This window comes from Chanos chanos, chromosome 13, assembly GCF_902362185.1.
Source record: "Chanos chanos chromosome 13, fChaCha1.1, whole genome shotgun sequence".
In the NCBI taxonomy this organism is placed as follows: Eukaryota; Metazoa; Chordata; class Actinopteri; order Gonorynchiformes; family Chanidae; genus Chanos; species Chanos chanos.
The window spans coordinates 6745506-6769211 of record NC_044507.1 but is presented as its reverse complement, the minus strand read 5'-3'; the positions used below and the strand labels follow the sequence as shown (position 1 = coordinate 6769211).

General features: G+C 40.8%; 4 protein-coding genes across 4 annotated transcripts; 3 read left to right on the top strand and 1 right to left on the bottom strand.

Annotated features, from left to right (window-relative positions):
- The first annotated feature begins 2312 nt into the window (after window positions 1-2312).
- LOC115826688 (nuclear receptor-interacting protein 3-like) lies at window positions 2313-4820 on the top strand. The gene is made up of 6 exons (XM_030790573.1): window positions 2313-2483; window positions 3510-3674; window positions 4011-4093; window positions 4302-4438; window positions 4558-4610; window positions 4725-4820. Exons 1-6 carry the CDS (start codon window positions 2313-2315, stop codon window positions 4818-4820), a joined length of 705 nt encoding a protein of 234 aa, XP_030646433.1.
- Window positions 4821-11165: 6345 nt separating this feature from the next.
- On the bottom strand, window positions 11166-12284 carry akip1 (A kinase (PRKA) interacting protein 1). The gene is made up of 4 exons (XM_030790919.1): window positions 12058-12284; window positions 11855-11941; window positions 11579-11704; window positions 11166-11408 (listed from the first exon to the last, which is right to left on the bottom strand). Exons 1-4 carry the CDS (start codon window positions 12202-12204, stop codon window positions 11265-11267), a joined length of 504 nt encoding a protein of 167 aa, XP_030646779.1. The 5' UTR covers window positions 12205-12284; the 3' UTR covers window positions 11166-11264.
- A 3369-nt stretch (window positions 12285-15653) lies between these two features.
- LOC115826687 (uncharacterized) lies at window positions 15654-19388 on the top strand. Its single transcript, XM_030790572.1, has 5 exons — window positions 15654-15840; window positions 17310-17507; window positions 17901-18057; window positions 18406-18597; window positions 19187-19388. The coding sequence occupies exons 1-5, from the start codon at window positions 15654-15656 to the stop codon at window positions 19386-19388; spliced, it is 936 nt and encodes a 311-aa protein (XP_030646432.1).
- A 1528-nt stretch (window positions 19389-20916) lies between these two features.
- LOC115826685 (lysophosphatidic acid receptor 5) lies at window positions 20917-21783 on the top strand. The gene has a single exon (XM_030790571.1). The coding sequence runs from the start codon at window positions 20917-20919 to the stop codon at window positions 21781-21783; it is 867 nt and encodes a 288-aa protein (XP_030646431.1).
- Window positions 21784-23706: the final 1923 nt, after the last annotated feature.

The following is a 23706-nucleotide window of genomic DNA, read 5'->3' as shown; positions in this document are numbered from 1 at the left end:
TTTTAAATTATTATTTTCTATTTTGTGTTAAACAGTGCTTCAGATTCACAAACGGGTACTTTCAAACATGTAGGTCTCAGGGCAGTTTAGCATTTCATACAAGGAACCGTTAATGCTCTTCTCTCTGTATGTGTAATTGTACATGCATCATGTCTCCGGACTTCCCTCACAGTGTTTCTTATACTTTCTTTATTGTCCATGTTCTGTCTTGCTTGCCGTAGTGTCTCCCCGGAAATCATGACTCCGTTTGGATGATAGTTTGAATTAACCCCACTTAAAGCAAGCTCTTCTTTCTTTTTTGTCAGTCCGTGATGCTTGTTTTGTTCCACAGAAAAAGCTGAATTATGCAGTTTGTGTTTTTTCAGTGTATTCTCAGGGTGCTTGTTTTCCAATGTTTTTGTTTTCATACCAGATTATCGAGGTAAACGCTGACACTATTTAAAGTTCAAGTATTGTTAGACCTCTTTAGTGCTTAATGAACGGTTTGCCTTTATGCACACGTTTAAGTTTGTAGTTAAATAATTTGACTAGAAAAGACATTTGTCAGTAAAGAATAACTTAAGTTTTGTCTGCCATATTTTAGTGAGTTAACCAAAGGCATACTGCTGATTGTTTTTTCTCTCTACATGAATTGGCAGTGAACTTAACATGGGCTTTTTTTCTCCCTTTTCTTTTCAGAGATGAACATTGTCAGTTTGGTATGTGTTGTTCAATGCTTAAGTGTTCAATATATATATATATTTTTTTTTTTAAATCAGTGAAGAACCAGTCTATACAAGCAACATTACAAGCACTTAAACTGATGAATGTCAGCATTGATTTCTGCCTCTAATATTTTAAGTTGTAGTTAAACTCCACCAGCTGTCGATTACATAATGATTTTTTTGGCCTTGGTGGACATTACCAGCAGTAAACACACAGTTCTGTGATTATAATTCAGTCAACAAATATATTACTGACATTTTAGCTAATCCTTTGTTGAAAGGAGAAAAGAACACTACTCTTTGTTTTGTTTTTTTTTGTAGTAATGTGACAGTGAAATTTGCAGTTTGCCTCTCAACAGCAATGTTTCTTGATGTCTTCAAACATTCACACTAATTCACACGGTTATAATGTAAGCTTTGTCAAGTCAGGTAAGGTACATACAGGTGTGTAATGTGCTTTAAATGAAAATACAAAAAAAATTATGTTGCTCTGGGGTTTTTATTTTTTTTCCAACAGTGAATTCTGAGCTTCCCTGCTTAATTTATTTTATTTATTTACAACATTTTATGTTTATAAGCAGTTCTGTCCAGGCATTTTTCGATTAGTGCACTTTTGAGGTGTTTGAATTTCCAGTGTCAGTGTAAAGCTTACTGTATTTTTATACTCTTGCTGTACCACTCAATTTTTTTAATAAATCAAGACTGGTTTCCATTTGGTGATGAGGTGAATTGTTTCCCTTATGTCCTTAGGCTTAAGCAACACTCACGCGTGTTGCTTTGGGCCTGCTTGCTCATTCACTTTGTGTTACATATGAAGGTGTTCTAGTTTGCAGTATTGCCTCTCACATCCTATCCAGCAAAAGAGATGAGACTGAGTTAAAGGCTGACAATTAGAAAAAAAATGTTGTGAACTGGAACATACACCAAAATAGAGCTAATCTAAAATTCATGACATCGCTGTATTAAAGTATACCAAGTCCTCAACTAGATTGTTAAGTTTTGCATTACCCATTCCCATCATGTCTCTTTTCATTCACAGAGTATATTTAATACAAGCTACTATTTACTGTTTTTGGCTTAAGCTGCTCCATGACATTACACATACATACAGTAATTCACCCTGAAGTAATCCTTGCTCTTGCTATCAGAGCTTCATAGGGTCTGTTTTGAATCACTCTGTCCGTACTTTAGAGGAAACGGGGTGATTTATGATTGACACAACAACTGGTTTGTGGTTTATCCATGAGAGATCATCATATCTCGTCTTATTCAATATCCTGAACAACTATTCACGCCGTTCTTGTGGTTCTTATTCACGCGATGCGAAATGTAAAAAAAAAATGACGCTGTGTCAAAATATAGCCCTGATACCTTCATTTTGTAAGTAAAAGCATTATAGATTGTACTTGTCCTTAAAGTTGTGTTCTGTGAATAGCTACAATAGATATCACTGAATACTGGCTTAATAAAGAGATGTCTAGCTCAGTCGTGGGCAACGAAGTCTTACGTTACTGCCCCTAAGCGTGGCGCGTACACCTGACTGTGGCTATATAAAGGCGCGGGTTCCGAGCGCGTTCAGTGACATCGCTGGGAAGCAACCAGGCGAGGATGTTCTCCGGAATACGAGCAGACAGCAACAGAAGCGCCATGGAAATCAGGGAGGCGGCGGCTCTCCGACAGCAGCGCAGGATAAAACAGGCGGTCCAGTTCCTTCATAAGGACTCGGCTGACCTGCTGCCTCTGGATGGGCTTAAGAAATTGGGAACTTCGAAAGAGGGGGTAGGTTTTACGAGTGATCTATAAAATAACCACATGGGATCGTTGTTACCTGGTGGAATATGGATTAATGCAAATAGGAAAACATCACAGAGGTTTTTTAAATCGATTATATAATGTACAGATTGTGTCCTTATTTGACATTACAATATAATAATCATATATATATATACAGGTATATGTTTAAAAAATAGCTGATAATGTAATAGTATGGTTTTCAAAATACATTTGCTGAAATGGCCTTGACTATGATATTTTAGCAATAACATTCAAATATTTCAGATTAATGTATTTCGTGCGCGAGTTTGATTTCATCACACATTTCCGGCGGAGCCAAACATTACAGACTTAAGTTCAATGTTTTATTATTGTCTGCACATAGTATGACGTCAGTGAGAAATCCGGGGATACCCTGTTGTCTGGACATTTCTCTGGGTGGGAGTCGCGCACGTATGGTGCGTCATAGTTGTTTGTGGCGCACATTAGCGCGAGGGGTAATCGATGAGTACATGAATCATAACTCGGGTCATCACTGAATGGAGAGGTTAACGTTATCGTCATTATTTATTTTCATAAATTAGATGACAAATAGAAATTGGCATAAGTAGAGAAAATGTCAGTTTCCATCTGGATATTTACCTCTCTGATTCATTGGATTATTACTGCATACAGTAAATCTTTTTATGTTAAATCAGCCAATACTGATAAACATTAACACTCACCAGGGTAAATGCAATCATGAAAACTCTGGAAAACAGAACCTATCGCAGGTTCTACCTTATCGCAGGTTCTGTTTTCCAGAAGAAGCGCAAGGCAAAAAAATGGCTGAAATTTTACCTTGCGGCACCAATACTGGCATTCTTACTCGTAATATAATACGTATTTATTTGGTAGATACTTAGTACACTGCGAGTGAGAAAACGTAAAATTGTCAAACATGGACGTGGAGTTTATTCAAATATTGTATATTTTCTATACTGTTTGGAAGTATAATTAAAGTTACTATTTGGAACCACTATTTCTCCTCAGCAACCTCATAACATTCTTCAGCGAAGGCTTTTGGAAGCAAACCTATCACGAAATAGGCTGAACAACCGTGGAGTGAAGCCGTCTTACAACAGTCAAGCGCTTAGTCGTCCTCTTCACAACGACACACAAGAGGAGGAGTCTGACCTCATTCGTGTGGTGTGCCAGGTTAGCAGAGTCAACAACAAAAATATATTCATCTTAAATTTTCACACACGCACGTTTCTACAGTTCAAATAAGACCGAATGTGCTGAAACGCTGCCAAACGAGCTTCATGTCAGTACTTATACTTGTACAATACGGTTTTTTGTCAAGAGAGCTAAGTCACAAGGATATTGCCTATTGAATAAGAGTGTAATAGGGTCAATACTGCACATACTTTGAATATACTGTGATGAATGAAGTTAATCTTCTCAAAGTCCTTTCTTACTTAATTATCTTTCTTAATATCCCTGTTTCTTCTGCCCCGTTCTCTACCCTATTCCTGTCATTTTGACGTTCAGTGCTTGGGGAAGGAGGTGACGGTCATGCTTAACACAGGCTGTGTGGTGAATCTTATATCCTCAGTTAGTGTGGAAAAGCTTGGGTAAGACACTGGATCTACATTACGTATGCAAAGCTATCAATGTCTCTGTCGGTGTTGGCAATCATGTTCTATTGAAATGAACAAATTACACAGATGAACAGAGAGACCAGTTGGATGCAACTCTTTGTGTTATTCAGTGATAGGAGAATTCGGGCTAAATTTTAAATAACACTAAGATGTGATCATTATGTGTCATTTATGTACACAGCTTAAAGGAAAAGGTTATCCAGACCAAAAATGAGACGGATTTGGGTCCATTTCAACGTAACCTCCAAACTGTTGGACATATTGAACTGAATCTGAATTTTGGCCAAACAAAGGCAGAATGTACATTTACTGTTATAGGTGAGTTTCCAATGTGGTGTCTGTAAGTTGCAGCTCTTATGTGTGAAAAGCAATCAATTAATCAATGATCACCAGAGGTCGATAATACCTTTTTCTCTTTCTTTTTTTTTCCTTTTCAGAGAACGACAGGCCTTGTATTTCCATCGGCACAAAGACACTGAAGTCTCTTAAAGTAAATCCATGTTTTCTATTTCTGTATTTCTACATTTTCTGTCAGATGCATGATTCAGCTGAGGGGAATATGTGACATCACACTTAAGTTTTGTTTGTGTTGTTTCTGACACAGTGTGTGATCGACACTGAAAAACAAATGCTGGTTCTGGGAAAAGACACCAGGGAGCAAATCCAGTTCACTGGAGCTAGCCATGAGACAGAAGGTTAGAATTACCCATCAAAACAGGCTTTACACGCCATCTTTACTGCTATACTTGTGTTTTTTTTTCAAGATGTGTTTTTATTGTTGATCATGCATTAAAATTTTAACTACCTTAAATTTCAAATTTAGATAACAGAGGAGAAACGCTTTACAAATATTCCTCCGAATATCTTTCTCTTTCAGAACTGAAATAGGATATGTTTTTTTTTTTCCTTTGTCTTCAAAGGGTTATTACTTATTTATATCTCACTACTTCTTCTTTGTCATCCACGTTATAGCTTCTTCAGAGTAGGGAAATTCTCAGTCTGTCTTCTGACAGAGTTAGCAGACCGGCACAGGAATCCACATTAAAAAAGAAACCAGCTCAGCCGGGGGACTTTTTGCCGGAAGGATCAGGGATCAAAATCATCGTGAATTCTACCTTTACCTCTGTTCAGCTTCAACTCACTCTGCCACTCACCACAGACTTCAACAATGAGCTGGCTATTCAACCCAGACCCGTCTGAATTATGTATAAAGGACACGTATCAGTTCAACAGTCACAAACTCAGACATGTATGACAAGAAAATAAGGTGTGTTTAGGTCACGTCTCTGCTGGGATGGTGTTGATATATGTCTGGCTGTGTGTAGTAGTAATGATGATAGAAATGATTTGTTTGTATGTTTTTTGAATTTAGGATGGCACGTACAGGATTAAATCTGCAGGAAAATGCAACAAACATTGCAACCTCATCAAAAAAAAAAAAAAAAATTCACACAGCGCTTTTAGAGTGAGTGATGGAGGAAGGTCTGGTCTTTCACTCTCAGTCAGATGGATTTACGAAGAAATTTCACAGCTCTATCAAAATACATAGATGCTTTGGTCTGAACATTTTCCTTCAAATGTTATTGTTTGTTTCTGTCACTGAAAAGTGTAGCAAATGTGATACCAGAAACACTTAGAGCTAGAAACATGAATGGTAGTAATTAAAAATAGAAGTTGTAGTTGAAAACTGGATTTACTATTCAAGTGTTAATATTGTTGTTTCAAACTTTCAAAATGTTTTTAGTATGAAATATTGTTTGTATTGGAATTTGAGTATAAAATTGCAATAGTCTGACCTTATGATATGATATTTTTTAGCATATAACAGAGTAAACCAAAGTAGAATATTTATATGACTTGTATTCACAAAGTCACACACTGACTTTATACTAGAAATATTTGTATTCACACAGAACTGTGTATTGTTGAGAATAACTTGTTCGTGTTGTTATTCTAATATGTGAGGAAAATACTTAAATAAGCTTTAGTACAAACAACTTTGACTTATACATTTATATTGTCATGCTGACTACAATGATCTATTCGGTTTTATATATATCAGCGTAAAATATTCATTGGTGGTCTGTCTGTGATAATATATGCTGTTTCATCAATTAGTTTGTATATGTAGCCTTAACATAATGGTCTCTGAGCTGTAGAGGTGCTGCCTTCACTGTGCAAACTTGAATGTAAGTATTAGAGATATTTTTTTTCTGTGAAAAAATACTATTAGTAACGGCAAAGTTCACTTCTTGTAGCATTATGTGTAAGCTTATATTACTTTAAGGTATCATTATGAATAAATCCCCTATGACCAAGTTGTTACTGTAAAACAAGCAGAATTAAATCTCTGTTGAAATAAAATTAAAAAAAATAAAAAGTGGTGATGAACATCGTTGAATAATTCTCACCTGAGCACTAAACAGCATTGCATTTGTCACACAGAGACAGAGCTGACGAAACGAGGACCAAACTGTGCAATGTAAAATCTCAGCTAAGCACGTGTGTGTGTGTGTGTTTTTGTAAGCCGCTCAGTCTTAAGAAACATCATTAGAAGTTTAGCTTCAGCGACTGGTGATTAACCAGGGCACCTCATTACCCGTAAGGCCGCGAAAATCGGCTGTTTCCTTCCTCATTAAAGCTTTAAGACAGAACCCGAGGGGATGACCTTACGTTTTATGGCAGCACCTACCGAGCCTCGCCGTGAGGCCAATTACGTGAAGCAAAAATCCCTTTGATTTTATACGTTTGAAACGACAGTTATTCTGAAGTCTTTTTTCCCTGCTCACTGGGGTCCATATGGCCTTCTGATTAGGTACTGACGTTTTGTGAACACAGAAAATTATCGTCTCATCATAAAAACTGCACAATACCTAAATGACGGTCCAATTCATCAGTGTAATATATTTTTAATATTTGAATACTTTTTCAGTATTTTGAACACCACGGAACAACACTGTGTCCACCGTGATGCCGCTAGGTGGATTCATGTGCTTTGAACAGCAAGAGCAAAAGGCTTTGATCATTCTAGTCAATGCCTCACCATGGTAACCACCATACACAAAGGCCCTTCTGTTCCAGGCAGAGTCTCCAGGGACAGGATTTAAAGCACAAGGATATAAGAGCTAGGGTGGAAATTGAAAAAAAGGTAATTCTTTTCATTTGAATTTGTTAAAAGGCTTGTTTTAAACAACAAATGCTCTTTTTTTAGTTTTGTTTTGTTTCATGTTTTAAGACTGCAAAACATACAGTTTCCCGGTGCATGGGAACAGCAACCAATGGGTATCGCTGTCTCTCACAAACAAACAAATGCTGTACAGATCTGACTTTTGATAAGGCAGCTCTGTTAATTAGCTTTTTACTTTCATACAGCTACTCTCTCATTACAGAAATCTCGTCACTATGACGGCATTCGACAGCTCTTCCCCGTCTAACGACAAGAGTATCATCCCCGTGTTTATGGGTAAAGCGGACAGGGATATTACCTTCCTTCTGGACTGTTCTGAGGCCATGGGCACTGTCCTTGGATCAGTGAAGAAGCTGCTTATTCAGACTCTTCTCACAAAGGCATCTATGAGGGATTCTCTTCTCAATATCATCAGTTTTTCATATAAGGTGAGGTTATTCCTGTGGCACAATATTCTGGAAAAAAAAAAAACTATGCTTATTTCGCAGAGATTTTGAATCTCTGCCCCACACAAAAGAGGACTGAAATAAGCCAAAAGAGACCATTTTGTTATTGTAACAGGTGCTTGGGCTGCGTCATGAACAATAGCTGGTCTACAATAAACCTGTTGACAACATTCTTCAATCTTTCCTGTTGCAATTTCACAGTTGTAAACAGTTAGTGAAATTAAATGCAAATGCGCTTGAGCACGCTCGTGATTTTGGTTGTCATAACAGTCAACGGTGTTTAGATACAAAGTATTTTCCTGTTGTCCACCTGTGTTGTGGCCTACTCAACGTAAGCGACATTTTCACAATCTTGACGGATGTTTATCTCCTTGTGTTTCTCGTTGCCAGGTAACAGCATGGTGGCCTCACATGACTCCCTGTGCACCTGACACTGTATATGAAGCTATAGGTTGGATCCACACTCTCAGTACAAGTCCAGGCAGAGACCTGCTCACAGCATTTGGTACTGCCTTCGCTGATCCTGCTTGTCAGGCTGTCCACCTTGTCACCAATGGTCTTCCTGAGAACCCTGAGCAGTGCCTAGCTGCACTATCAGCCATGAGGACACGACCCGTACATATATTTTATCTGTCCGATCAGATCACTTTGAACAGCCGCACTTGGGACTTCCTGCACTGCATCACGCATGCCACTAGGGGGAGCTGTCACGTTGTGTCCTTCAGTCCAGAAAGTCAAGTGGGACAGGTAAGAGAGAAGGTCACGTTTTTATGCATAGGTACAAAGCACCTGGTTCAAATACACTGCAAATGTATCTTCTCTCCTTTGTGAACATATCTGTTTGGGACAGCGTAACAACTGATCTCATAAAACTGCCTTCACCCTTTTGCTAATTTTAGAGGTCACCATGTAGTGCAACAATACGAGATGTGTCTTTTTTTGAATGACAGATTGTTCCATTGAGCTTCACTGACTCTCAGATTCAGATTCCTTCAGATCATCTCAGGTCAGTGAACACATGCTGTCCTCTGGGAATGACCTTGAATCCAGTCTCATGCCGCATCCCAGGCCAGACTCTCTGTTTCTGTCCGTACTGGTGTGTCAACTGAGGTCATCGCCTCACGATGCATTGCTAACATAACCATACACACGAAATAAAATGACAGAGAGAAAGGTGGATGATAAAGTTGTGGAACTGCAAAGATATTGGCCATCTGCTTTTACATTACCCCAGGTGTTCAGTGGGAAATCCCTTTAGTCCTATGGTATCATGTGCTTCATGGAGGGCTGTAGGAACTACAACGTTTTACCCAGGCTGCCGTGTGCTAAGCAGAAGAGAGGCAGATGGTTTTCACTATTTAGGCACTATAAAACACCCGGTGCAGGTAAGAATTACATACATAGATTGCGGGAGTTGAAGCAAGAAACACTGATAGATTCAGCGCTAAACTGCAGATGCACTCTTGGATTTGTTCTACTGCTCTGACTGTATGATGCTGCCCACTGACTAATTTACTGGTCCACAGGGGCAGAGGGGAATCTTTGTGGTAGAGTTTGACAAACCGGGATATAACGGGGAGACTTCATTAGGAGACATCTCGTCATATCAGCTGACCTGCCGCCCAGACATGGTGAACATCAGCCATGCCCATGGGCATAGTCTGGTGCCAGGGGATTGTGTCCTGGCACCATGGGAACCTGAGCTGAGGAGATATGGGCCTGGAAGGGTTATTGCCGGCATGGAGCGAAGAGATCCACTCAATGGTAGGTTCTACAAAAGCTCTTACAGCTCCAATCTAGAGGTCGATCACTTTTCAATTTGGTCCCAACAAATGTCACAAAACCCTTCAGCCTTCATGAAAATAACCATGAGCCACGGTTCTGCGGCCTGTGGCTTTACGCTCTCCTTTCTCTGATTCCACAGTGGGAGATGGGAATGGTCTCCAGGTCATCTTCTGGAATGGAATCCAGACACTGGTTCCTAAAGACTTGGCTGTGTGGATCCCAGCCTCTTATCACGAACGAATCATCAGAGAACTTCAGCACCATGCATCCAGGCAGTATTGCCAGGAGGCTCCCCGCTGTGACATCAGCAGCTGGCATCCTCCTTGTCAGTGTTGCGTACACGGTTGGCCAACATCATATACCCTGTGCCATTGCCCTCACATGTGCAAATGGTCTCATTCACTCCAGCCCCTCACAAACAGTCAAAGGGAGGAAGGGTTCCTCGAGGAGAAAGCAGATCTTCAGTTAAAGGGGCTCCAGAGTACTTGTGACACAAAAGCCTTGCTTCATTGTTCCTCTTCGTCTTCATCTGAAGAGGATGAAGATGGTGACACAAATGAAAAGCCTAAGTCTACAGAGTCATTGCTGGTGAGCCGATCGGTGAACACAGACATATCGTGCCTTCAAAAGATTCTTTCTGAGCCTAAAAATAAACCTCCGTGGAAGTACTGGAGGAGAAGCACACCAGAACCACAACACAGACAACCAGGTACGGAAAAACCACCTCCACACACAGGCATGCACAGACACACAGACTGTGGCATATCAAAGGCAGCTGTATGAAGCTTTAAACACAGGAAATACAACGATTTGTCACATTTTAAGATCATGGTGAATCAAATGACACAATCTTTCTTTTGTGTTACAGGTAAAACAGTCATATGCCCCAAAATAAGCTGCTCCTTACCTATGAAAAACAAATTTCCTTTGCACCCTGCAATTTCTCCGAAAAGTACCAATCATAGCGCATTATTTGAAATGGTGACTGAATCAGCAGAACAAAGAGTGACTGTTAGAGATATATTTGGCTTGAGGGAGCAAAGATCATCCCCTAAAATGGCGTTTTAGTTTGGAACCACTGGTGAGGATTTCCAAACTGTCCCAATATGGACACTTTTTCAGTCAAAAATGTTATACAGATGTACAGTCATTTACCAATTGCAAACAGCATGAAAGAGTTCTTGGCAGGATGAAAAAGTGCATCACATCAGATGAATTTGAATCTCATTGAGTCACACACGTCAGCTTTAGATGCTTGTTATAATTGCATATGTTTTTATTTGTAAGGTGGATAAAATGATGCAGAAGTCCACTGGTGTAATAACTCTACACAGTCTATCTGCTGTTTAATATGTTTAATAAAAATTATGGTTGACGAGATTGTAAAAAGAGCCATTCAGCCATTCAAAATAAATGTATATAAGTAAAAAAAAAAGAGCTTGAATAAAATCTCATATAATATGGCTTAGTCCAGTGATTAAAAAAATTAAATAAACTTTTGAAGTAAGAAAAAATCTTCTTAAACATACTGATATGAATACATGTCTCCTGAGCTTAATTTTAAATGTAAACTTACTGTTGAGGTGTCTTGCAATTCACACCTAAAAGGCCACTCATTTGGCAAAAGTGCAGTCCTTACACAGTGGTAAGTTTGTTCTGTGATCACATATTCCTCATTTAATTGGAAGTGCAGCGACACTGGCCTCGAGCCAGAAAAGGTCAAAAGTCATAGGTTAAAGGTAAGGGTTCTGCTCTCCCCAGCGTCGACGCGAACAACTTGGGTCTGTGAGCTCACGTCCTGCATGCCAGCGGTTATGGCATAAGTGCCAGGAGACACCTCAATCAGGAAATCCTCTGGCTCTGATGAAACCTTGGATAAAAACAAGACATGGTTCCATTTCCCTTTAGATAAATGGGTCTAAAACACTCACTCTTCCTTGAAGCCGTTACTGCTTTCCCCTCTTTAATACTCATTTGAAATCACATATCATCATACAGGCTGTAAATAATATTTTGAAGATCTCTTTAAATCCCACTCACAGGAACACGAGACCTCTCTGTGGGGGTCTGTTGTGACGTCCCGGGAACTCGCAAGGAGTGGTAGCGACATACATGCGTTTTCTCCTGGTTGCTGGCTTTTGCCAAATTCGCGGACTGGTAGAAATTCTATAGAATAAACACCAGTTTTGCATTTGATTAGATTTAGATTAGATTCAACTTTATTGTCACGGCACGTACAACGAAATGCATTCTGGAATGTAAACCGATGTGTTACAGCCTAAAAAGGCAGAGAATGATGGTAGGTTTTAGCATTACCTTGCACTGATTAGAGGTCTCCGTCATGATCTCCACTATGGCCGCAAAAGCTTTGTCCAGGTTTGAATGGACAAGATCTTCTTGAGTCTTTGGGCAAACAAACTTAGTTAATACTCGTATATAGACAATTTGGGCATTCAGATTCAATTCAGTCATTCAGTTCAATTCCTCCTTTAGCACATTTAAAATTTAAGCTCACCTACCTCTACTCGCTTGACCGAATATTCTGGTCTTGTTGACAGTCTCACACTCGACCAGTCTACGGACCGTCTTTGGGCTCTTTCTAACACCTCACGTCCCATTCTGGACGAGCGGCGAAGAGAAGACTCCAACCAACTTTGACTTGCCATAGTAGCAATGTCCAACGCCAAAACCCATTAATCGAGTCGCATGATGTAAAAATCTCTCAGTGGTCTACGACGTCCAAGGGTAATTCCTACGAACATATCACAATGACCTCATAATTCATACCCATTTCACACGGATTGTTCATGCACGCAATACAGTAGACTGTTTATGGCGGAAGCTCAGATAAAACTTTCATAAAACAATCACAGCCAATACGCACAAGATAATGAAACCTAAAAACTGAACAATACCTAGTGTACATAGAATTAACTTTTAAGTTCTGATCCGCTTGACAACTGCATGAATATTCAGGATATGAATAGCGCGTGTTGGATTACTTACAAAGTTCTGATATTTTGCTAGCGGTTCTGAGAGCCCATGTCTTTGGCTGGTATTAAACAAGATACATCCTCTGCTTGATTATATATTTTAGCAAGTACATTGATGCATTATTGTAGAGCTCGTAAAATAAATTTGTTTATCTGCACAGAACTGTGTCGAAGAAGAGGGCGTGAGAAACGCGCAAAGGAAGTATCAAAGACGTTCAAACATGCGGAGTTTCTTTCGTTTCTGGGAAATGCAGTTCTCAACTTACTATATCGATTTTTACCAACTCCAAAAAACTACGTGTATGAGAAAGCTTAAAGGTCGGCGTCATTAAACTTCATTATGCGTTTTCAAAGTTACATCTCGAAAAGATACGTTTAATACTTCAAAATCTTTCATTTTAAGTCAGAACAAAAATTCTCCGGTATTTTCGGTTTGGCGCCCCCTCCTGACATACCGTTGAGGCAAGACGAGTGGTATGTTACGGGAATCTCTGGATGTGATGAGAGACACGTATATGTTGTAATGATAAAGGTGTTTTTTTGTTTGTTTGTTTGTTTGTTTTTGACGATCTGGGGGGTTCTCCAAGTGCGTGGTTTAGTCGCTGACCCGTATAAATTAAGCAGTGAACCTCCTAATAGAAGAGCCCTGTGGCTTGGCTTTGCTAGGAGAATGAAGCCATAGGGGTCTTCTGTTAGGAGATTTACTACTCTGAGTTAACTTTACTGTGTTAGTCACGAAACCACGTACTTGGAATACCCCACTGTGTATTGGATTGTCAGTCATCATTATATTGTCATGAGACATGCATAGGGTCGCATGAGCAGATTGCAGGACAAACACGGAATCGAAGAAACATGGAAACAGCCCTCACACACTTAACGCTCCAAAATCAGTCAATTTATTTACGCCATGCAGATTAAGCTAACTAAAATGTTCATTTGTAAGGTGTAAATAAATGAATTTATCTTGTATGTTTTATTACTCTTTCAAATGCTATTCCTCTTCCCTCATTTCCTAAAAAGTTAGAGGTCACACAGCTTAGATAAAATGGAACATATTGACCGTGGATCTATCTTAAAGGCTTTTAAAAATCTTGCAGCCTACCAAGCTTTTCTACGCTGTTTTCTTCTTTAGTCTGAGTTTTGATGGGGTCATGGTGTTTGAAGGGTGGGGCTTTGTAGGCTTAAATCACAGCTGTCTGCAAGAGGATTATCACATGCTGTCATACTGTTAGACACCTATGGTAATACCAGTATTCATTTCTGTTGTCCAGTGTGATGTAAATGTGTGTTAGAATGTGAACCTGAATGTGAACTTTACACTCAGTTGCAGATGTTTACCACGGGTAACAATTTTTCCTTCTCTTCCAGTCCTGAGATGAATCCCTTACACAAACGATTGTCAACATCTCAACCAGTTGCTTGCATCATTACCTTATGGTGTAGTCGCCCAGTGTCATGATATCACACACAAAATAAATGTTCAAATTGTACTGTATACCGCTGACTAAAACCACATGCCAAGGTTTTATTTGATTTTGAGGAGCAGATTTGCCTTGTGGTCTTAGTGTGTGTCATGAAACATTTACAGGGCATTCTAAAAGAAGCACTTAAAATTAGTGGATAAAAGCACTTTCATACACAGATCAGTTTACAGAGGGAAGAGCAGCTGTGATTTATGTTTGCTAATTCCTAATAGGAATTACTGTGGACTAAATAAACAAGTGTACTGATATGCTATTTTTAGTATTTTACCTCACAAACAGACACACACACACATGCGCGTATGCATACACACACTCACAATGCATTTGAAACCTACTGTGCTCATCCGAGTGAACTGAGACCATAGCATAGTGATGCTCGGTCCACGTGCCAGCCGCAGATGCCATCTGCTGCAGCAAGAGTAATGTACATGTACTCTCATTCTCTCATTCTCTCTCTCCCTCCCTCTCTCTCTCTCTCTCTCTCCCTCTCTCTCTCCCTCTCTCTCTCTCCCTCTCTCTCCCTCCCTCTCTCTCTCCCTCTCTCTCTCTCTCTCTCTCCCCCTCTCTCTCTCTCTCTCTCTCCCTCTCTCTCTCTCTCTCTCCCTCTCTCACTCTCCCTCCCTCTCTCACTCTCCCTCTCTCTCTCTCTCTCTCTCTCCCTCTCTCTCTCTCTCTCTCTCTCTCTCTCTCTCCCTCTCTTTCTCCCCTCTCTCTCTCTCTCCCCTCTCTCTCTCTCTCTCTCTCTCTCTCTCTCTCTCTCTCTCCCTCTCTCTCTCTCTCTCCCTCTCTCTCTCTCCCTCTCTCCTTTCTGTGTCTGTCCCTCTCTCCGTCTTCCTCCCTCCATCAGACACACACACACACACACACACAGACTGCAGTAGAGCTTGCAAATGACAGCACCCTGTGTTCACCTGACATGTTTTGTTAGGGTAAAATATATATAAAGAAATAAAGAATTCTGAAAAAATGATCCGCATCCATGAGTTTTTATATAATCTCTTCTCTTCCACCCCCCCCCCATCCCCTCCCCACCACCAATGCCACACACACTCTTGGATGCAGACACGGTAGCGCTCACACATACACACACACACTCACATGCTCAGCTCCACATGCCCTGATGCACCCTCTTGTCTCCCTAAGGGATAGAGAAAGTAACTGGAGAGATGAGATCAGGGATTTAGGAGTGACTGCATGAAATTACATCCACACGTGCAGCTCATGTTATGTAATCTCTGCCTGCCCTACTCCCGGCTCTGACTGTGGAGGAGCACGACAGAGTCAGACAGAAGAAATGAAGCTACAGAGAAGGAGACACGCTCCTCACTGGGCCGGAGGATTAACGGCAAAAGGAAAACATGACGCGCAGCTGTTCCCACTGGGAGTTGTAGCTCCTCAGCTCAGTCCATCTCACACACGCTATCAATCACGGTGGTCTCTAAGGAGACGAGAAAGGGGACGTTTTTCGACATCGCCTCAACTGACTTTGGCTTTCTCGACGCTCGTGTAAAAAGGCGACGTGAGGAGCACGGTCAGATAGGACGAGGCCGTCCGGGGGCGGGTTACCGTGACAACCAAAGGAGTTGCCCTCTGAGAGCTTTGAAGGGGTCACAGCCTATAAAGGGGTCTGTGAGAATGAGGTCCCTGTGGCCCTTGGTTTGGACTGTTTGTGGACTGAGTGTCAAGGCTCAGCAAACAGACGAAACTTCGGTCAGCTCCATTCTGCTCACGACTGCCTCTCCTTTGCCCACAGAGGAACGGACTCCTTCGCCCACGGAGGAACAGACATTTACCCAGAGTACACTCAGCAGCAGTGACGCAGGTGAGACCCAGGAGCAGAGGTATAACTGTGCAATCTTCCCATCTTATGTCATTATTACAAATGTCAGTCCAGTTACGGTTTGAGTTTATGAGAGCTATCTTTTATCGATTATTCATTCTTTCAAATTATTATGGTTTTTTTTTTTTTTACAAGGAAAATGTTTGATTCAAAATTTGTCAGTCGATGAGCACGAGGAAATCCGTGGTTTTTAATTACTTTGTGAAGATTCTGAAGTACTTATGACAACGACTTTGCTTCACTTCTGTTTGAAAAGATAACTGCAAACTAGTATCGGACCCGCTCAACGCAGACCGCACTTGCAATGCGACCGTAATGAAACGTTTACAGCCAGGAGAAGCCTACCGTCGCATTTGAACTGATTTGGTCTGGCATTTCTTACCTTTACGTGAGAAGCAAGCTTTTTGGGCGGGCCGATGTCAGCGGAAGGCTTTTTGTTACGTAGTGTGGCGAAGTGTGAGTGAAACGTGCCGGATATGCGGACAGAAAGTGTTCTCAGAGAAACACACACTCTTCTTCACGGGGGGATGTTGGCGGGACAAATAAATATTTGATGCAAGAACTAATATTTATTTAATAAGACGCTATTCTGAGAACGGGACCTCTCTCTTGCTATGGAGAGATATATAGCAGAGCGTGTGTTGCCAGGGAAGTGGAAAGAGCAGATGACAAATACAGTAAACAGTCCAGTAATCTCTCAGCAAAAGAGCAGGTTAGGACCTGTTAGCTGTTATGGGAAGTGAGGTGAGACCACATAAAAATGACATACAGCCGGACAGGTTGTTTTGAATTCAGTGTTAATGCACTTTCTTGGAATTTTCATGTATGTATGTTTTTTTGGGTTTTTTTTTTTACCTATTTATTTTCAGCTGTGACATGCTGAAAAATATGCTTCATATAAACACATGCCAAATTATCATTTACTGAGAATGACATAAGGACAACCTTTGAGGTTCACAGTTGATTTCATATCATGCTCTATTTCTAAATGAGAAATTTCTCTCCAAAAGCCATGCAAAATTCTTTTTTTGGGGGGGGGGGGGGCATTTTTGTTGTATTTATTTATTTATCTATTGTTTTCATTTTTTTTATCTGCTGTTTAACTCTCTGTCTCTGTTTAGTTCCAGGGCTGAGCTGTGTGTCTTTGCTGCTGTTTAACTCTCTGTCTCTGTTTAGTTCCAGGGCTGAGTTGTGTGTGTTTGCTGCTGTTTAACTCTCTGTCTCTGTTTAGTTCCAGGGCTGAGTTGTGTGTGTTTGCTTCTGTTTAACTCTCTGTCTCTGTTTAGTTCCAGGGCTGAGCTGTGTGTGTTTGCTGCTGTTTAACTCTCTGTCTCTGTTTAGTTCAAGGGCTGAGTTGCGTGTGTTTGCTGCTGTTTAACTCTCTGTCTCTGTTTAGTTCCAGGGCTGAGCTGTGTGTGTTTGCTGCTGTTTAATTCTCTGTCTCTGTTTAGTTCCAGGGCTGAGCTGTGTGTCTTTGCTCCCTCCCCGTCGGGGGTCATACTACGTGGAGCAGGGCACAGGTGTGTCTGTGGGGTCCATGCTGGTTTTCTGGTGCAGAGAAGGTTACCAGCTCGTGGGCAGTGAAAAAATCACCTGTGTCGTCAAGGCAGGCGTCCCACGCTGGAACAACCACCTTCCTGTTTGTGAAAGTAAGACCGACACCTTACTCCCCGCATCTCAGCTCCTCTCTCTCTCTCTCGCTCTCTCGCTCTCTCTCTCTCTCTCTCTCCTCAGACTTAAACATTTAGCTGTCCTCTATTTCCCTTCCTCAGATTCCCCAGTTTTCCAACATACATACAGTTACATACAATTTCATATATATTTACATATATGTTATACGTAAATGTCTTTATATATATATATATATCTTTAAGCTGTTATCCGGAACAAATAAATGAGTTAACAGCTTAGTTTTTTTTTTACCAAGAAAATTGAGTTATACCAACTTAAAACTTTTCATTTCACACTCCCTGTGCACTAATTACTGAACTAATTTGCTTGTACAGATCACACGCTGACCCATCCTGTCCTCTCTTCCTCAGGCATCCCAAAGCCAGATGACCGGGGTCTGCGTGTTGCCCTGGTGGTGTCAGTGGTCAGCGGAGTGGTAATCTTTGTCATGACTGTGTCCTTCATAGTCTGCTGTATACAGGAACAACAGAACAGAAAGAAGAAAAGCCATCGGGCAGGCAGGAGCAGGTAAAAAAAAACCCAAAAAAAGTCTTAGAATTACCTCACGGAAAATAGATGAGCAAATTTTATGTCTGACATATTTGAAAATCAACAGATAAAAAAATCAACAGATTTGTTTGGGGGTTTTTTTTGGTATTTTTTGTTTTTTTTTTGTTAAACAGTGAAACTCTTAGACCACCATACTACCCCACTTGTTTATTAAAACAAATTACAAGCACTATTTTTCTATTTTTTTTTTTCTATTTGTAGAGCAGAGCGTAGAGTGAAAGGGAGGCTGCATTATTAATAAAGCGTGTTAAAGCTCTTGTTTCGGAGGAGTAAGTATTACCCTGCTTTGTGTGTGCACGTGCTCAGGCGAAGGGAGAAGCGCAGATCGACGTTCCGCAGGAGTCCCTCCTGGATGGAGAGGGAGGAGGGCGAGTGGGAGGCTTTCCCCCCGCCGAAAATTTTTAACCTTCCCCAACACCTCGAGGCTCGGCCCCTCCCTCCAGGCAGCCCCCTGTACCCGGGAGTGATCAGAGGCTACGAGAACCGTGGATACGTGAGGTGAGAGAGACCATTTTCCACATCGGCCGTTTCCTCGGGGTACAGAACACCCATACTGTCCCACCTTGAGAGAAAAGGATATATGAAAAATTGTATATGCTTATGCCCCTTTCCAAGTCATGAGAAAAAAAAGTGCTCAAAGTATACAAAAAATCAGAGAGTAGGAAGGCATACAGTTTTTTTTCCTCATGTCCGGTCTGCTATGTGTATTAATAAAGCACTGTGCTCAAACCAATTCATTAATCCAGACACAATGATGACTAACTGTTTCTATCCCTCAGTAGAGTTCTTCTGTCAGAGTTTCAGTGTGTTTAGGGTTCAGAATCAGAAAGTAAGAGAATAAGTACTGCCTCCATGACAACCGTCTGAGTATATGTCACAGTGAGAGTTTTAAGAGAGAGACAGCAATCACCAAGACTGGTCTAATTTTGCGCTGAGATTTTCTTATAATTCATAACAAAACAAGTCACTTATGGAAAACATGCTGAGTCAAAGCACGGTCCAGCGTGTCACTCTGAAAGATGTTTGTTTTGGTTTTTTTTGTGTTTGGGGCCTGAATACATTTTCTATCCCGTTCCTTTCAACACAGGAGTCTGGAGAGCTTGCTGAGGAACCCTGTAGCTGGAGTGTACCATTCTGACAGTCAGATATACCCACACCTGGTCATGCAAGGAGTGCCACCCGCACCCACAACCACCTCAGCCACAACCAACACCACCCCCGTCCAGCTGCACGCCTCTGCTCCACCCAAAGCCAAAGCCTCCAACACTTCAGCATCCACAGCCCCATAGCCTGAAATAAACTCCACCAGGAAAATAATCCAATAAACTGTGGCCATGAACACACACAGAGTTTGACCGAAATAATTCGCAGCATACGTGAACGGATTTTAGACCTAAGCCTTTCTGTGAACTTCATTTGAGAAGCGATTGAAAATGGCCAAAGAAAAAAAAAATTGCGAGAGGCATTTTTTCCCCCTATCTTCTCTCTTCTTTTCTTCCTCTCCAACCTGTACATTGTAAATTAAGTTAGTTTAGTCAAATTAATGACCTAATAATTATTAATAATGCAGGTCTATTGTTTATTTAAGTTACACTGCGTTGGATTTTCATGTTTATTTTCAATACCCACTTAAGCAATAGCCAAAAGTGTCTGATGTAAATAACATAGCTACTCATACATGCTTCCTATGTCCCTTACATTACTAAATTGATCAACCGATACTTTGACTTGCACGGTAAATGATGAATGATTTGAATTCCATTATACTGTATAGCTGTGATCTGTTCACCTCACATACTCCTGCATTTAGTGAATTATTAGCGAGCTCATTAAAATTCAGACTCACTTCTGATAGCTCTCTCCTCCAAGACTGCTACGGCACTTGATGGCGCTCTCACTGTGAAAAAGATGAAGTGACTGACATTACATATACTGGAGAGAGGGCGAATTATAGCCCCGCTAACTTTACTTGAGATGACTGTTTTGTGATGGTGCGTCATGGCTGAATGAGTATTTCAATCTGAGGAGGAAATGAGAGAAAGAAATGAACTAAAGTTAAAAAGAATAACATTTTCTGCTTGTGTTAGAGTTCAGATTATGTATTTTAATCTTTGACTTTTCATCAGATTCACCTGTAAGTGTAACAATATCTCCGGTCACCAGTGTCGCAGACATTCCTAGAGTTATGGTGCCAAACATGACATCATAATGCTATGCATACAATATATGGGGACCGTACATTTTTCCTCAGGTTCAATCACAGATTTGGATGAAATTTGTTAAGCAAGTTTGACCACGTCTGTGCAGAAAACATCATCACCTGTTTTCACTGCATCTGTGAGTCCCTCTCTGCAGTGGTCCGTCGCAAACATTTCAATATTTTCCATCTTTACGTTGTTATGTAATGTACAAGAATGTCATGGTTTCTGAGAAAGAACAAAAGGAAAAGGGAGAAAAGAAGAGAAAACCCATCCTCCCCTCCCTCATTCTGGCTGTCAGATCTGTCAGCTCTCTACAGAAGGTTAGTATCTTCTGATCTGTAATATTTGTACACCTGTTTTTAATTCATCTCCAAAATACTCTGTCTAGCTTTCTTCAAATAATTTTTTTTTTTGAGGTGTCAAAGAATAATTCTCCTTCTCTTTTAGGGAAGAAGTTTTCTTTTTATATGATCAAAGTTGGTCTTATTCCTGTCTTCAAATACAGGATTTTTTTTTCAACATGGGAAACAGTACATCAGACGACTCTGACACTTCCGTGGATGCCGATTCATTTTTAAATAGTTCGTTGTATACTTTTATGTCAGTGAGCGACATAATGAAGACATGTAACACGCTCGATGCTCCATACGTCCGGCTGCCTATCGATATCCTCATTCTGTCGATCGGTCTCCCGGCCAACGCGATGCTGTTATGGACGCTCCTGAGGAACGGGAAGGCTTTATCTGCCTCTGAAGTCCTGGGTCTTAACCTAGGCCTGCTGAACATACTTTACTGTCTTTGTCTGCCGATGGAAATTTACGTCGTTCACCAGAAGCGCACGGACCACTTGCTCCTCGTCTCGGAGGCCCTCTCCGCCCTGAACAGCTTTGGCTGTCCCCTGCTGCTGGCCAGCATGTGCGTGGAGCGCTACGTGGCGGCTTCGCACCCCGTGCTTTACCTGCGACTGGGTCGACTGGGGTACCGAGTCGTCTACACCGCGCTGGTCTGGATTCTCACGATCTTTGTCGCTCTGGCAACCTACCTCCGAGGCCTGTCCGACATGGCCCTGGGCGCGTCCATCGTCATTGACGTGCTCTTCCTCGTCATGCTGGTGTGCCTGGTGGGCGTAGTGCGGGTGCTTTGTAAAAAGGCCCCTGGCGAGGGCAGACAAGGGGCTCCAGGATGTTCGGCGATGAAGAAGAGGGCTCTGAGGAACATAGTGGCCGTCTTAGTGCCCTCCACGCTGGCCTACGGACCACTCTTGGCCCTAGCTCCGTACCTAACGGCCCTACGGGCTCTGACGAAGGCGAAGGTGAGTGTCACGCACTGCGACGCGCTCAAGCTGATGCTGGTCTTTCCCGGTTTTGGGGTTTACATCGGGCCCGCCTTCTATATGTCTCGGACCAGTCAGCTGCTGTGCCGTCGGAACGGCGCAGAAGGCAAGGAGCAGACCACCAATTGCATTTTAGAACAAGTTAAATAGAATTATCCTCTGAAGTCCATCTGTGAAAACAAACATTTTTATTTTTTAGAAAGCAAGTGGCTATTCTATGTGTCACTACTGAACTACATTAACAGTGCAAGTTGAGAGTAATTCTGGGGAAATATTATTGAATCATGATTTTGTGTGGATCACACCAGCTTTTCTGTAAGGTTAAAGTAACTGTGTAAAGGATTTCAGATATACTGAATGTTACTTTCACTGAACTCAGTGCTTTTAAATAATAATGGCAGATTTGATAAGTTTTATGTTTGTGTAGGAAATACTCGTTACATTTATATTTATTTGTTTTCTTATATAAAAGTTGTAAGTATAGACACAATTATTAACATCATAAAATGTATATATGGTAAAACTGTACATAAACTAATATGTTTCTGTTTTCTTGTATTATCTCAATATTTATTTAAATGTAATGTCTTTCAACTTAGAGATTTACTTTTTTTAAATCCTGTACTGTTATGAAATTATAGTTTCAATAAACATTAGCAATGAACATAATTTCAGAATAGTGCCATTTATTTTTATTTATAATGAGAGCAGAAGACAGCGCACTACATTCATTTTCATATTTTTTAACACATACACGAGTAACAGAGCACTAGTCATTACATTATCTGTGTCTTACCAGTAGATGGTTATGTTCACAGAGAGGGATCAGCAATGACCTAAAAGAGTGCACAGAGGTGCAAGATAAGATAAACTACAGAGAAAAAAAAATTACAGTGAAAAACAACAGACTGACACTACACACTTCTGAATTCCATGAAGTTTAATGAACCTGGCAGGTTAGCGGCACAAGTTTGAGAAAAAAAAACCCCAAAAACAAATGGAGACTTCAGGTATCTTTAAGTTTTTTTAAGAAGTAAAACATCAACAAAAACAACTTTAGTGTGGAAGACATTAGCTAAAAAATATGGAAAAATGCTAAATCGTAGATCTGGACAGAATTTGTTAGGCAAGTTCAACCACAATGTCACCAGTTTTCACTGCAAAAGTGGCCCCCCTCAGTGCTGTGCACCATCGCAAACATTTAAATATTTTCCACGTTTACATTGTCATAACCGTGCAAGAATTACACGGCTTTTGACAAACAAAAGAGGAAAAAGGAGACAAAACGGATCCTCTTTTCTCTCTTCAGGCTGTCAGATTTGCCAGCTGCTACGAAAGTTCGCTATGCTTTGCTCTGTCATCTCTGTACACCTTTTCTTTTGGGAAGTTTCAGGTTACTTGAAGGTTTTTTGAAACCTGCAAAAATGAACACAGACTTACTTAAGTAAGTATTTCAGCGAAACAGCAATGGGTACACACTTTTTTAATGAAGACGAAATCAGCTTAAAAAAAGGATGGGGAAACGCTCAGAAGATTCAAGTTGAAGGAAAAAAAAATTTAAAGTGACCTCAGTTGAATAATTCAGTTTTCCAGTTTTCAAGTTCAGTTTTCAAGTTCCACATGCTACTCTCTTCTACCTCTGACACACACCTTTCAGACGTCCCCTCTTCAGTCATTCGCGTTTTGAATTCCTCTTCAAAATCCACTGCCTGAGCTGCTAACAAGGAGCAAGTGACCTTGGCTCCTCAAGACTGGCACTTTGTCTCCATCTAGTGGTCATAAAATTCTCATTGACCATCAGTTGGACCTGGGGGTGCTCTATGAAGCAGGATTAGCTGAATAACTACAGGCAAAAGTCAAGACTGTCTGTCGGAAATCTCCTTTGTTGGAGCTTTCTAGGTTACTCCAGACATTATAAATATTTTAGCATGAATACATGACAGTTTCTTTATCCTAATTCATGTTAAGGAGATGCAGAACAACAAACGACACCTAAATCCATTTAATGGACAACTTTTTTTTTGCCTGTAAAAACTCGTCAACCTCACTAACCTTTACAGGACTGACATTCTA